This window comes from Bufo bufo, chromosome 11 (genome assembly GCF_905171765.1).
Source record: "Bufo bufo chromosome 11, aBufBuf1.1, whole genome shotgun sequence".
In the NCBI taxonomy this organism is placed as follows: Eukaryota; Metazoa; Chordata; class Amphibia; order Anura; family Bufonidae; genus Bufo; species Bufo bufo.
Window position 1 is genome coordinate 27,022,767 of NC_053399.1, and position 15,692 is coordinate 27,038,458.

The following is a 15,692-nucleotide window of genomic DNA, read 5'->3' on the forward strand; positions in this document are numbered from 1 at the left end:
GCAGGATTATAATATATATATGACATGGAAAAATGTAAAAGTTAGGCCCCTTTCACACGGGCGAGTTTTCCGCGTGGGAGCAATGCGTGAGTTGAACGCATTGCACCCGCACTGAATCCCAACCTATTCATTTCTATGGGGCTGTGCACATGAGCAGTGATTTTCACGCATCACTTGTGCGTTGCGTGAAAATCGCACTAAGCTCTATTTTGTGCGTTTTTCACGCAACGCAGACCCCATAGAAGTGAATGGGGCTGTGTGAAAATCGCAAGCATCCGCAAGCAAGTGCACGGTTGCTAGGAGACGATTGGGATGGGGACCCGATCTTTATTACTTTCCCTTATAACATGGTAATAAGGGAAAATAATAGCATTCTGAATACAGAATGCGTAGTACAAAAGGGCTGGAGGGGTTAAAAAAAAAAATATAATAATAATAATTTAACTCCCCTTAATCCACTTGTTCGCGCAGCCGGCATTTCTTCTGTCTTCTGTGAGGAATAGGACCTTTGATGACGTCACTACGTTCATCACATGGTCCATCACATGATCTTTTACCATGGTGATGGATCATGTGACGGACCATCTGATGAGCGTAGTGACGGCTGCACGAAGAGATGCCGGCTGCACGAACAAGTGGATTAAGGCGAGTTCAATTTTTATTTTTTATTTTTTTAACCCCTCCAGCCCTTTTGTACTATGCATTCTGTATTCAGAATGCTATTATTTTCCCTTATAACCATGTTATAAGTCGAAATAATACAATCTACACAACCTTGAACCCAAACCTGAACTTCTGTGAAGAAGTTCGGGTCTGGGTACCACATTCAGTTTTTTATCACGCGTGTGCAAAACGCATTGCACCCGCGCGATAAAAACTGAACAACGGAACGCAATCACAGTCAAAACTGACTGCAATTGGGTACCTACTCGCGCGGGTTTGCCGCAACGCATCCGGACCTTATCCGGACACGCTCGTGTGAAAGAGGCCTAAAAAAAACAAAACACCAAATTCGAAAAAATATGTCAAACATATAAAAAAAGTTATTTAAACAATAGGTCATTTTCTGATGACACATTCTAGCTGAACATCAGACCTATCAGGATAGATCATCAATATCAGGTTGGTGGGGGTCCCGGTACCCCCACTATTCAGCTGTATTTGGCAGCCACCAGCTCTGGAAACAAAACAGTTGATGGCGCTGTAAGCAGAATGCCGTGTAGTGGTCATGCCAGGTTACTTACATTCACTTGCCGCTACCGCCACTGCCCCATGGGCAGAACCTTCTGCTTCCAGTTCCATCCACTGTTTTTGCTGCACCGGCGGCTGCCGAAAACAGCTGATCAGAGGGGGTGCCAGGTGTCCGACTGACACCGAGGATAGGTCATCAATACTGTGGAAACCCACTTTAGCCGTTTTTCCGCTCTTTTGCATTTTTGTGGCATTTTTTGTGTTAGGCTACTTTCACACTTGCGTTTGGTGCGGATCAATCATGGATCTGCACAGACGGATCCGTTCAGATAATACAACCGTCTGCATCCGTTCAGAACGGATCAGTTTGTATTATCTGTAACATGGCCAAGATGGATCTATCTTGAACACCATTGAAAGTCAATGGAGGACGGATCCGTTTTTTATTGCGCCAGATTGTGTCATAGAAAACGGATCTGTCCCCATTGACTTACATCGTGTGTCAGGACGGATCCGTTTGGCTCAGTTTCATCAGACGGACACCAAAACGCTGCAGGCAGCGTTTTGGTGTCCGCTTCCAAAGCGGAACGGAGGCAAACTGATGCATTCTGAGCGGATCCTTATCCATTCAGAATGCATTAGGGCAAAACTGATCCGTCTTGGACCGCTTGTGAGAGCCCTGAACGGATCTCACAAACGGAAAGCCAAGACGCGAGTGTGAAAGTAGCCATAGGTCTATTGAAAATATGAAATGAAGGACACACAAGTTTTGTTCTGCAGCTCTGTGTTTTGAAATCCCTTTCTCTATAGGGTAAAAACACCATTTGGTAGTGGGCGTCACAAAAAAGCAACAAATAAATTGTGCTTTATCCGGCATATTTTTAGTGGTAAATAGAAACAGTAGTGTTTGTAGTGACCCTTAAAGGGGTAGTCCGGTTGTTTAAAGTGTGAGATCGGTGAGGGTCCTACTACTGGGACTCCCACCGATCACAAGAACAGGGACCCCGTGACGGCAGCCCCCTGAAATGAACAGAGAGGCTGGTCGGACATGCGTGCAGCCGCTCTGTTCATATCTATGGCAATTCCGGAGATAAGCGAGCGCCACAACCCCCATAGAAATGAATGGAGAGGACACGCGCGTGCCAGACGGGCCATTCCATTCATTTCAGGGGGTGCATGTTCTAGTCATCAGCACTTCATGTCAAATATGTCACCATAGCAACCAACCAGAGGAGTGACAGCCGCCCAGTGATGAGTTGCTATGGGCGACAGCTGCTGTGCTCTTCACATCATCATCAGCCTCGTTTCATCCTGCAGCTTTAATGAAGCATCAGGATCCACCCGGGACGGCGTTACAGGAGCCGAGGCTAATTACCGGGCAGAGGAACGGCTTATACAACATGGATACACCAGGAGGGAGGTGACGGCCGCTGCCCCTGTATACAGACCACTGTGACCGGCCGCTGCCCCCCTGTATACAGACCACTGTGCCCGGCCGCTACCCCCCTGTATACAGACCACTGTGCCCGGCCGCTACCCCCCTGTATACAGACCACTGTGCCCGGCCGCTACCCCCCTGTATACAGACCACTGTGCCCGGCCGCTACCCCCCTGTATACAAACCACTGTGCCCGGCCACTGCCCCCTGTATACAAACCACTGTGCCCGGCCACTGCCCCCTGTATACAAACCACTGTGCCCGGCCGCTGCCCCCCTGTATACAAACCACTGTGCCCGGCCGCTGCCCCCCTGTATACAAACCACTGTGCCCGGCCGCTGCCCCCCTGTATACAAACCACTGTGCCCGGCCGCTGCCCCCCTGTATACAGACCACTGTGCCCGGCCGCTGCCCCCCTGTATACAGACCACTGTGCCCGGCCGCTGCCCCCCTGTATACAAACCACTGTGCCCGGCCGCTGCCCCCCTGTATACAAACCACTGTGCCCGGCCGCTGCCCCCCTGTATACAGACCACTGTGCCCGGCCGCTGCGCCCCTGTATACAGACCACTGTGCCCGGCCGCTGCCCCCCTGTATACAGACCACTGTGCCCGGCCGCTGCCCCCCTGTATACAGACCACTGTGCCCGGCCGCTGCCCCCCTGTATACAGACCACTGTGCCCGGCCGCTGCCCCCCTGTATACAGACCACTGTGCCCGGCCGCTGCCCCCCTGTATACAGACCACTGTGCCCGGCCGCTGCCCCCCTGTATACAGACCACTGTGCCCGGCCGCTGCCCCCCTGTATACAGACCACTGTGCCCGGCCGCTGCCCCCCTGTATACAGACCACTGTGCCCGGCCGCTGCCCCCCTGTATACAGACCACTGTGCCCGGCCGCTGCCCCCCTGTATACAGACCACTGTGCCCGGCCGCTGCCCCCCTGTATACAGACCACTGTGCCCGGCCGCTGCCCCCCTGTATACAGACCACTGTGCCCGGCCGCTGCCCCCCTGTATACAGACCACTGTGCCCGGCCGCTGCCCCCCTGTATACAAACCACTGTGCCCGGCCGCTGCCCCCCTGTATACAGACCACTGTGCCCGGCCGCTGCCCCCCTGTATACAGACCACTGTGCCCGGCCGCTGCCCCCCTGTATACAGACCACTGTGCCCGGCCGCTGCCCCCCTGTATACAGACCACTGTGCCCGGCCGCTGCCCCCCTGTATACAGACCACTGTGCCCGGCCGCTGCCCCCCTGTATACAGACCACTGTGCCCGGCCGCTGCCCCCCTGTATACAGACCACTGTGCCCGGCCGCTGCCCCCCTGTATACAGACCACTGTGCCCGGCCGCTGCCCCCCTGTATACAGACCACTGTGCCCGGCCGCTGCCCCCCTGTATACAGACCACTGTGCCCGGCCGCTGCCCCCCTGTATACAGACCACTGTGCCCGGCCGCTGCCCCCCTGTATACAGACCACTGTGCCCGGCCGCTGCCCCCCTGTATACAGACCACTGTGCCCGGCCGCTGCCCCCCTGTATACAGACCACTGTGCCCGGCCGCTGCCCCCCTGTATACAGACCACTGTGCCCGGCCGCTGCCCCCCTGTATACAGACCACTGTGCCCGGCCGCTGCCCCCCTGTATACAGACCACTGTGCCCGGCCGCTGCCCCCCTGTATACAGACCACTGTGCCCGGCCGCTGCCCCCCTGTATACAGACCACTGTGCCCGGCCGCTGCCCCCCTGTATACAGACCACTGTGCCCGGCCGCTGCCCCCCTGTATACAAACCACTGTGCCATGCTGCTGCCCCCTGTATACAGACCACTGTGCCAGGCCGCTGCCCACTGTATACAGACCACTGTGCCATGCCGCTGCCCCCTGTATACAGACCACTGTGCCAGGCTGCTGCCCCCTGTATACAGACCACTGTGCCAGGCTGCTGCCCCCTGTATACAGACCACTGTGCCAGGCTGCTGCCCCCTGTATACAGACCACTGTGCCAGGCTGCTGCCCCCTGTATACAGACCACTGTGCCCGGCCGCTGCCCACTGTATACAGACCACTGTGCCCGGCCGCTGCCCACTGTATACAGACCACTGTGCCATGCTGCTGCCCCCTGTATACAGACCACTGTGCCATGCTGCTGCCCCCTGTATACAGACCACTGTGCCATGCTGCTGCCCCCTGTATACAGACCACTGTGCCAGGCTGCTGCCCCCTGTATACAGACCACTGTGCCAGGCTGCTGCCCCCTGTATACAGACCACTGTGGCAGGCTGCTGCCCCCTGTATACAGACCACTGTGCCAGGCTGCTGCCCCCTGTATACAGACCACTGTGCCATGCCGCTGCCCCCTGTATACAGACCACTGTGCCATGCTGCTGCCCCCCTGTATACAGACCACTGTGCCAGGCTGCTGCCCCCTGTATACAGACCACTGTGCCCGGCTGCTGCCCCCCTGTATACAGACCACTGTGCCCGGCTGCTGCCCCCCTGTATACAGACCACTGTGCCAGGCTGCTGCCCTCTGTATACAGACCACTGTGCCAGGCTGCTGCCCCCTGTATACAGAGCACTGTGCCCGGCTGCCACTCTCCACACAGCCCTGGCACTGCCCCTCACTCTCTGCCCTGTCTGTCACTCACCCTCTGACGACACGAACTGTCCCACCGCTGAGGAGCCGCCGCCTCCGGTCTCCACAAACAGCACCTCAGACACGATAATGTTGTCCTCCAGCACCGACCCGCAGCCCGTACACACCGCATCTCCCCGGGCCGCGTCCACATCGATGTCGGTGCAGCCGCAGCTCTTACACACCCGGCTGCTCATGACTGCGGCTTCCCCTCACATGTGCTCCGAGAAGTCACTGGGAGTGAAGCAGTCAGACTCAGCAGCCGGCCCCAAGAACCGACTACACACGGCGGCGCTGCAGGCCACTTCCCGCTGCAAACCTCGCGCGAATTAGGAACCACCGGCAACAGCCAAATGTTTACGAACTGTTATTCTGAAAGTCCACCACTAGATGGCGCCGCAACACAAAGAGCCGGACACAGGCGGCCCATGGCTCCTACCTGTCGCCTCTACTGGAGCGCACGGCCATGATATTGGTTTGATGTACTGAGGATTTAAAACTCTGGGGGACATTTATCATTTGAGTTCATGTTACTTTTACAATGTGTGGTTGCACCAAATTTGTGAAATGGGTGCACAGTTTTCATGTACTTAGTGCAACTGCACTGTGTTCTATGACTTAAAGGGGTTATCCAATACTATAAAAATGTCCCCCATATGCCGGGCCCCTCACAGTGAATATACTTATCCGGCTCCGCCGCTGCAGATGTTTTCATCCGTGTACGGGAGAAGCAGCAGCGGCGGAGCGGGGACCAGGAGCGGGGAGCCAGATAAGTATATTCACTGTGAGGGGCCCGGCATATGGGGGATATTTTTATTGTATTGGATAACCCCTTTAATTGTAAAAAAAAAAAAATACACCAAGGGGATGCCTGGTGAAGGATGTGACATTTCAAGTGTCACAGATAATGAATGTGCCATAATCCAAGTCTAATCTCACTTTTCTGCCTTAAAGGGGTATTCCCATCTCAAACAATGGGGGCAGATCGCTAGGATATGCCCCCCTTGTCTGATAGGTGCAGGACCCACCGCTGGGACCCGCACCTACAACGAGAACGAAGCGGGGAGCGCTGTGGCTGGAGGACCCCGGGTTCCGTCCACCACCAAGCGCTGCTCCCATAGAAGTGAATGGGAGCGCACCGCGCATGCGCGGCCCATGCTCCTATTCATTTCTATGGGGCAGATGGCAATAGTCAAGCCAGCGCTCAGCTATTTTCAGCGGCCCCATAGAAATGAATGGAGGGCGGCTGCGCATGCGCGGTGCGCCCTCCGTTCATCTTGCGTCTCCGCTCTCATTGTAGGTGTGGGTCCCAGCGGTGGGACCCGCACCTATCAGACAATGGGGGCATATCCTAGCAATATGCCCCCATTGTCTGGGATGGGAAAACCTCTTTAAAGGGGTTGTCTCACTACAGAAATTGGCATTTATCATGTAGAGAAAGTTAATACGAGGCACTTACTAATGTATTGTGATTGGCCATATTGCTTCCTTCGCTGGCTGGATTCATTTTTCCTTAACATTATACACGGCTCGTTTCCATGGTGGCCGTGCTTGCACACTATAGGAAAAAGCGTCAACCTCTCTAGTGGCCAAGACCCTGGGAGCACGCATAGGCTGGTGCTTTTTCCTATAGAGTCAGGGCCGTTTTTTTACAGACGGGCGAGGGGTGCGACCACATGGGGCGCATCTCTCAGGACAGAAGAGGGGGGCGCCGGAGGGGGGCCCTTTCTGTCCGGAGGCAGCAGGAGTGGAGATGAGCGCTTCCATTGTGGAAGCGCTCATCTCCATATTCATCTCTATCGCCGTCCTCAGGACAGCGATACAGATGAACGGTGCGGGGCAGGGGAGAGGCGTCTCCCTTGCCTGTTCTTCTGATAGACTACAGGCCTAGGCCGGTGCAGGCGGCACGATGACGTCATCGCTCCGCCTGAGCCGTACAGCGCGGGACACAGGCCGGAAGAGGCCTGCATCGCATCACTGATCGCAGCATAAGGTAAGTATATGTGTTTATTGTTTTTATTATTTATAGTATACTGTGGCAAGAAGGGGGGGTGGGGGCCCTATATACTGGCCCTCATTATGTGGGGCTCTATGGAGAAGTGGGGGAGAAGAGCACTATGGGGGCATTTACTGGGGGCCCTATTTACTGGCATGCATTATGGGGGGGCACTATGGAGAAGAGCACTATGGGGGCATTATAGAGGGGCATTTAATACTGGCACCCATTTTGGTGCCACTATGAGGAAGGGGGGAGATGAGCATTATGGGGGCATCTATGTGGGGCAGTCTGTAGGGGCATTTTATACTGGCACATTATGGAGGACACTATGGGGATGGGGGAGGAGCACTATGGGGCATCTTCTGGGGGCACTATATAGGAGTATTTTATACTGGCACAAATTATAGGGGCACTATGGGCACCTAAGCTCAACTGGGAGCACAGTTTTTTCTAGTGGCACACAGTACGGGTCATTGAGACACATGAGGGCACTCTGGGGACATTGGCTCTACTGGGGGCATTAATAGATGTTGTGGGTTTTTTTTTTGTTTTTTTCACTGACACACAACGGGGCATTTTTTGTACTGGCGCACATTATAAAGAAAATTATTACTACCGGGGGCACTATGGTGGGCTTTATTACAACTGGGGGATTATGGGAGCATTATTACCGTACTTCTGGGACACAATTACTGTTGGGGGCACTGTAGGAGCATTAGTACTACTAAGTGCACTCTGGCACAGTATTATCACTATTGTTGGGATTTTTGGGAGCACTATTACTGTGGGGGCACCCTGGCACGGTATCAGCTTAGCACAGTTATTTTTGGGGGACATTATGGTGACACTATTAGTGTCAGGGACCCTATTTGCTGGGTGCAGTTATTTTTTAGAGCATTGTGTTCCAATAATTATTGAAGGGGGCGCTATCTGTGTGAGACTAGTATTTTCAGGGGGTTTATCAGTTTCTGCAGTATAGTTTTTGGGGTGCATGATGGGATGTCGAGAAGGTGGGAGGATGATGGAAAAGTAGGAAACTAAGATGTCTGTCAAACTCTGCAGAGAGAAGAGATGGCTGAAAGAAATCATCATGGTGGTCCGGTCTGAATGGAGAAGATAAAGAAAGAGAACATCTACATCAAAGGAGACGTCACTGGACGTAAGAGGTATGTGGCGCTGTATTAGGCTACTTCCACCACTGCGTTAGTGATTCTGGCAGGCTGTTCCAGCTGAGACCAGCCTTCCGGAATTCACTGGATCCGGCACTGCAGACTGAATGCCCGCCGCCCCCATCAACTACAATGGGGTACGGCAGAGATCCGCTTTTTTGATGTTCGCCCTATTGGTAAATTTCCCTAGAACCTGCCCTGTATAGAGTACAAGCACGACCACCGCTGATTGCAGGGTGGTCATAGCCATGGAAACCAGCCGTGTATAATGTGATGGAAATATGAATCCAGCCAGCAAAGGAGGCAATATGGACAATCACAATACATTAGTAAGTGCCTTGTATTAACTTCCTCTACATAATAAATGCCATTTGCTGAAATGAGACGACCCCTTTAAGCATAGAACACTTTGAAAAGTGCCATGTTTCCTAAATGTTGCAAAAAAAGGTCACAATTGGCATGTCCGGTGACATTTTTACATCAAAAACTTGACGTGTCTGGTTTGATAAATGTGCCCCTTTATTTTTACTTTTAAATGTTTTTTAACATTGTGACATGGTATGAAGCAGGAAAGTTATAAATATGTATGTATAATAGTTGTAATACACTGCTTTTAAATTTAAAGGGGTTGTCCAGGCTTTTACTATTGATGACCTATCAATATCAGATTGGGGGAGTCCACAATAGGGCCCCCCGCAGTGCTCACGTGCCGTCTCCACAGGAAGAGAGAAGGGGAGAGACGGGAGTGTCCCAGCCGGTGCGGCAGGTGAGGTTTGTGACGACCGCCAGCAGTACCAGTCAGACGCCGTATAGCGCTCAGTACAGTGGGGTGCTATCTGATAAGGAATGGTATGAGGCGGCACTTAGTCTCTGCAGTTTCTGGTGGTGACATTGTTATTTAGGCGTCTGAATGTGTATGATAATGTTATTTGGGCACTATAATATGGATCATGTGAATAGACTGGTTTTTAAAGAGGACATGTCACCGCTCCTGACTTCCCTGTTTTAATAGCTTCATGCATTCCCCATGTAATAACAATTCTGGAACATCTATTCTTATGGCTCTATGTTGTACCATCCCTTTTTTTATTTCTACTAGAAGTTGTGAATGAATTGCTAGCAGTCTGCAGTAAGGGTACAGAGGGGCGTTACCAGTTGGGGGTGTGTACCTGCACAGACTTACTCTATCCAATCAGTGCTGCCATTATCATCCTATGCAGGTACACACCCCCAACTGGTTACCGCCCCTCTGTACCCTTACTGCAGACTGCTAGTAATTCGTTCACAACTTCTAGTAGAAATAATAAAGGGATGGTAAGACACAGAGTCATAAGAATAGATGTTCCAGGATTGTTATTACATGGGGAATGCATGTAGCTATTAAAACAGGCATGTCAGGAGCGGTGACAGGTCCAGGGTGCCAATAGAAGGTACCTTACTGGGCACAATCCCAACCCTAGATAGCAGCAGGGGTTTTCTCATCTTGGACATTGGCGGCATATCACTAGGATACCGCGCCTGCACCCGGGATTGCTGGGTCCTGCACCTGTCGTACTTAAAGGGGTTGTCTCACCTCAGACATTGGGGGAGTATTGCTAGGATATGCCTCCAATGTTTGATAGCTGCCAGTCCTACCTCTGGAACCCACATCTATCCTTAGAACGGACCCGCAGTGACAGAGGGCACACTGCGCATGTGCGGCCGCTCTCCATTTCTTTCTCAATTTTTTTGGGGAGTGGCAAAATACTTTAGCCTAACGGCGCATTCAGCTATTTTTGGAAGTCCCATTAAAATGGATGAGAAGCGCACAGCCCAAGCGCAGCCATCGCTCCATTCACTTCTATGGGGCTCGCTATTTTCGACAGTCCCATAGAAGTTAATGGAGGGCTGCTGGGTAAGTGCTGTGCGCCCTCCATCACTTTGCGGGCTCCGTTCTAAGGATAGGAGGTGGGACTGGCAGCTATCAAACCTTGGAGGCATATTCTAGCGATACACCCCCAATGTCTGAGGTGAGACAACCCCTTTAAGTAGGACAATTAGGGCCTCTCTCATACGCCAGTACATAGTGGACGTGCACTGTCCATGGTCACCTCTGAACACTCACGTACCCATTGACTTTAATGTATTCACACATCAGCGGTTTTCCACCAAACCAAAAACGGACCAAACATGGATCTTCTATGGGCATTTTTCGTGGATGAACCACTGACCATCTCGTCACGGATGTGTGAAAGAAGCCTTACTTATTATATTCCACCTTTGAGATGGACAGGGTAAGAATGACCTGTAAGGCCTCATGCACACGGCCGTTGTTTTGGTCCGCATCCGAGCTGCAGTTTTTGCGGCTCGGATGCGGACCCATTCACTTCAATGGGGCCGCAAAAGATGCGGACAGCACTCCGTGTGCTGTCCGCATCCGTTGCTACGTTCTGTAGCCCCGCAAAAAAAAATTGCGGACAAGAATAGGCATTTCTACAATGGGCCGCCCGTTCTGTTCCGCAAATTGTGGAAGGCACACGGGGGTCTTCCGTTTTTTGCGGATCAGCGGTTTGTGGGCCGCAAAAAAACGGAACGGTCGTCTGCATGAGGCCTTATGATGGCAAAATCCACGGCAGCAGGAGAGGACAGGACTGGTCTTGTAGGAGGCAGTGACCTTACTGGTTATTAAAGGGCCGTTAACATGACACATACATCCATGTGACACCAATGGAACCAATACTGAAGAGACAGATGAACAGCTTTATTGCTGAGCCACGGATGTGACGATGACATGGCCGCAGTCCAGATAATGGCCAGAGCAGTAGAACCACAGCCCGTAGTCATCCATGGTCTAACTTCCAGCACTCCAGCTGTTCTGAAACTACAACTCCCAGAATCCTTCTTTGACGTCTATGGGAGTTACAAGAACACCTTAAGTGTCCATGCTGGGAGTTGTAGTTTCACAGCAGCTGGAGTGGCAAAGGTTGCTGATCCCTGTAGAGTCTATATAGTCCATATCTGGCGGCGTACATCTGCAGTCCATTACAGCACCCTCAATAGATATCAGAGTACGTGGCCTCTGTGGTGGCTCTGGATATAACCTGGCTCTGGCGGCCAGTAGGAGGTCGTACTGGTGAGAAGTCCAAGGATGAGGAGCTGTTCTGTTTCTCAAGATCTGGTTCCTCTTCTTCATCAACCCCAAATGGTGTAAGATCATGGAAGTGAAATTGTCTCATAGGTTCTCCTATTATCCCAATGCTAGGTGGAAACAGAGAAGAAGAATGTGAGATTAATTGCTGCTCTCTTGTCTTCAGACATTTTATTACTGCTACATTCATATGAGTCATTTACTATCAAGCAGAGGCTTATCCACCATGGAGGCAGCCACGTTACTGCTATGGGGCCTGGGGAGAAGGCGCTGACCTGATTTTCCTTTTCCTGACATAGGATCACTGCTTTTTCCACCACTAGGGGGAGCCCAGTGCAAAGAAATTATTTACAGCTTCCATTAATATCAATGTATAACTTCCTATACACTGAGCTCCCCCTAGTGGTGGCTGCAGGTAGATTTCTTTCTTTAAGAGAGTCATTTTATTGATTTTGATTGATTCAACTTAATCGAAGTTTGCATTAGGCAGATTTTTTTATAATATAATGTATCAAAGGAAGCAAGAGATTTTTTAATGTATTTTGCCCTCTATCTGGTATAAATACATTGGTTGATTTGTCTTCATTATCAGTGCCATATTTAAGAAGCACATGGTTATGTGGATGAGGTATAGAGGGGGAACTTTTTTATAAAAAAAAAAAAAAAAAAAAGATTAAATTTTATATTTACTTAATAAAAATATCAAATCCATCAGAAACCTAGAAAGTCATGCTTTACATTCTGCAAATTGTCTGGGAGTGTTTGACGCACATGTACTGGAAAACAAGGTTATGCTATGGGGCCCTATAAGATCTATGCATGCGTCTGCTATCAAGCACGTCTTCTCTTTGTCTAGGATGGAGTCAGTAATATGGATGGCACCCTGAGCTGGGACCCACACTAATCACAAGAATGGAGGTCCTGTGTCCACCATATAAAAAGAGCAGTGGTCGAGCACATGCATTTCAGCTCTATTTCTCTTTACCAGACTGCCAGAAATAAGTACAGTGCTCGGTCATCTCTGGCAGTCCCATAGCGTTCAAATAGACATGTAGGGTGCATGCTTGACGGCTGATCCCTTAAAACAGGGGGCTTGGGACTCCAATTCCTGTGTTCAGTGGGAGTTGCAGTTGTCTGATCCGGCAGCCAAGAAAAGAAAAAAAATCCACAACACTCCAAAGGTTCAAATCCCAGCAGTCCAAAACCAGTGGGATTTATTGACTCGTGTTCAGGGCGACATTTCAGTCCTATGTTAGGCAGCCTCCATCATACCTGTACATTGTGATGTCACCCATCTGCCTGCACCATACCTGTACATTGTGATGTCACCCAGCAGCCTGCACCATACCTATGCATTGTGATGTCACCCATCTGCCTGCACCATACCTGTACATTGTGATGTCACCCAGCAGCCTGCACCATACCTATGCATTGTGATGTCACCCATCTGCCTGCACCATACCTGTACATTGTGATGTCACCCAGCAGCCTGCACCATACCTATGCATTGTGATGTCACCCATCTGCCTGCACCATACCTGTACATTGTGATGTCACCCAGCAGCCTGCGCCATACCTATGCATTGTGATATCACCCAGCAGCCTACGCCATACCTGTACATTGTGATGTCACCCAGCAGCCTACGCCATACCTGTACATTGTGATGTCACGCAGCAGCCTACGCCATACCTGTGCATTGTGATGTCACCCGACAGCCTGCACCATACCTGTACATTGTGATGTCACCCAGCAGCCTGCACCATACCTGTGCATTGTGATGTCACCAGCAGCCTGCACCATACCTCTTCATTGTGATGTCACCAGCAGCCTGCACCATACCTGTGCATTGTGATGTCACCAGCAGCCTGCACCATACCTGTGCATTGTGATGTCACCCAGCAATGTGCACCATACCTGTTCATTGTGATGTCACCCAGCAGCATACACCATACTTGTTGTGAGGCAGTGACAGGCCTCGCGGCTGCTAGGGGAGAGATATGGCAGGAGTTTCCAGCAGGTCAGAGGCCGCATCAGGTGGAACAATCAGTCTGGGATAAGAGCCCAGTCCAGACTGTTAGGAGGGGGAAGAGTCTGTGTGCAGCAGAGGCCTGGGAAGGCTCTGTACAGGCGGGCTCAGCCGAGCTGGCAAAGGGGCCACGGGGCTAGGTGTTAGCCTGAACTTTGGGGACTCTTGGAATCGACGGTCGCTAGGCCAGAGTCAGGAGGACTTCTGGGCCACAATCCCCCAAAAGGTACTGGACTTTGTTACAGCCTGGAAGTGCTGGATTGTTAGGCTGGTAAAAGCCGCATGTTCTTCCCGTGTGTGAACGGGGCTTTCAGTGAGGTAGGGAGTCCTCATGTTTAGTTAGAGCCCAGCCGGGCAGGTGTTTTATTTGTATTGTTTGTTTTGGTTTTGCTGAGGTGCCAAATAAAAGCAATGTTTGGCCCCTAACCCTGTGGTCGATGAAGATCATTGTGATCATGACCCCCGAAAAAGAGGCGATCCCTTACACTGTGCATTGTGATGTCACCAACAGCCTGGACCATACGTGTGCATTGTGATGTCACCAACAGCCTGGACCATACCTGTGCATTGTGATGTCACCAACAGCCTGGACCATACCTGTGCATTGCTATGTCACCCAGCAGCCTGCACCATACCTGTGCATTGCTATGTCACCCAGCAGCCTGCATCATACCTGTACATTGTGATGTCACCCAGCAGTTTGCACCATACCTGTGCATTGTGATGTCACCAGCAGCCTGCACCATACCTGTGCATTGTGATGTCACCAGCAGCCTGCACCATACCTGTGCATTGTGATGTCACCCAGCAGCCTGCACCATACCTGTGCATTGTGATGTCACCCAGCAGCCTGCACCATACCTGTGCATTGTGATGTCACCCAGCAGCCTGCACCATACCTGTACATTGTGATGTCACCCAGCAGCCTACGCCATACCTGTACATTGTGATGTCACGCAGCAGCCTACGCCATACCTGTGCATTGTGATGTCACCCGACAGCCTGCACCATACCTGTGCATTGTGATGTCACCCAACAGCCTGCACCTGACATGTTTATTGTGATGTCACCCAGCAGCCTGCACCATACCTGTGCATTGTGATGTCACCAGCAGCCTGCACCATACCTGTGCATTGTGATGTCACCAGCAGCCTGCACCATACCTGTGCATTGTGATGTCACCAGCAGCCTGCACCATACCTGTGCATTGTGATGTCACCAGCAGCCTGCACCATACCTGTGCATTGTGATGTCACCCAGCAGCCTGCACCATACCTGTGCATCATAAACGCAATACAGAGGAGCATCCTAGGTTCCTTGGGCCCACCAAAGAAAATTACGCTGAGAGCCCATCTTCTGCTTATACAGGACATATGTGCGTTCACTTTTAAATCATTCTTGTTGTTTGCATATGGAGGACTTTGCATCTATAAGGTTTAATAGGATATCTGGTTGTTATTGGATCCAAGGTCAGTTCCAAATTATCTTCTGCTAGGTCTTAGGGGCCCACAAGAGGATCCTCTAATGCTCCGGTGGGCCCAGCCCAACCCTGGTGCAGAGCACACATCTCGCTGTCTCTAGAGCAGAGCCTTTGATTAGAATGTACTTGAATTCAGGGCATGCTGTGACCTGACATGTCTCTGGGGGGCCATGGCTTAACATAGAGTAAACTGTAAATCAAAGAGGACCCGTCAACACGAAATACAACGAACTGAACTCAGAAATAGAAATTGAAACGTATAAATATTTTACAGAATTTTTCCCCTCAGAACTGTATATCAGTCTGCTCAGCCTCCAGGACGGACAGCCCCTTTAATTGCAATAGATTTCCTAAATGTCTATTTTCCTATTGAATATTACCCCTGTCACCAATGGCGGATTAAAGGGGTTGTCTGGGATCAAGAAAGAAATGAAGCAATGGTGGAAAATTGTACAATATAATAAAATAAGCATTACTTACCTATTAGATTCCCTACCGTTCCAGCATTGCCGCTCAGGTGGTCCCGATGCTTGTTTGTTAAAGGGCTTCTGTCACCCCACTAAAGTCATTTTTTTTTTTTTTGGGCTAGTTAAATTACTTATCCTGCGATATATGAAAATATAA

General features: G+C 51.1%; 2 protein-coding genes across 2 annotated transcripts in view; both read right to left on the reverse strand.

Annotated features, from left to right (window-relative positions):
* BRF1 (BRF1 RNA polymerase III transcription initiation factor subunit) overlaps positions 1-5,596 on the reverse strand; it is a 261,025-nt gene extending 255,429 nt beyond the window's left edge. The window contains exon 1 of the mRNA XM_040412738.1: positions 5,280-5,596. Within this exon, the coding sequence (XP_040268672.1) occupies positions 5,280-5,463 (184 nt within the window). The 5' untranslated portion in view covers positions 5,464-5,596. The remainder of the gene's footprint in view (positions 1-5,279) is intronic.
* A 5,337-nt stretch (positions 5,597-10,933) lies between these two features.
* Positions 10,934-15,692, reverse strand: part of PPP1R36 (protein phosphatase 1 regulatory subunit 36) — a 33,271-nt gene continuing 28,512 nt past the window's right edge. Inside the window, exon 10 of the mRNA XM_040412743.1 lies at positions 10,934-11,671. Coding sequence (XP_040268677.1) covers positions 11,467-11,671 — 205 coding nt within the window. The 3' untranslated portion in view covers positions 10,934-11,466. The remainder of the gene's footprint in view (positions 11,672-15,692) is intronic.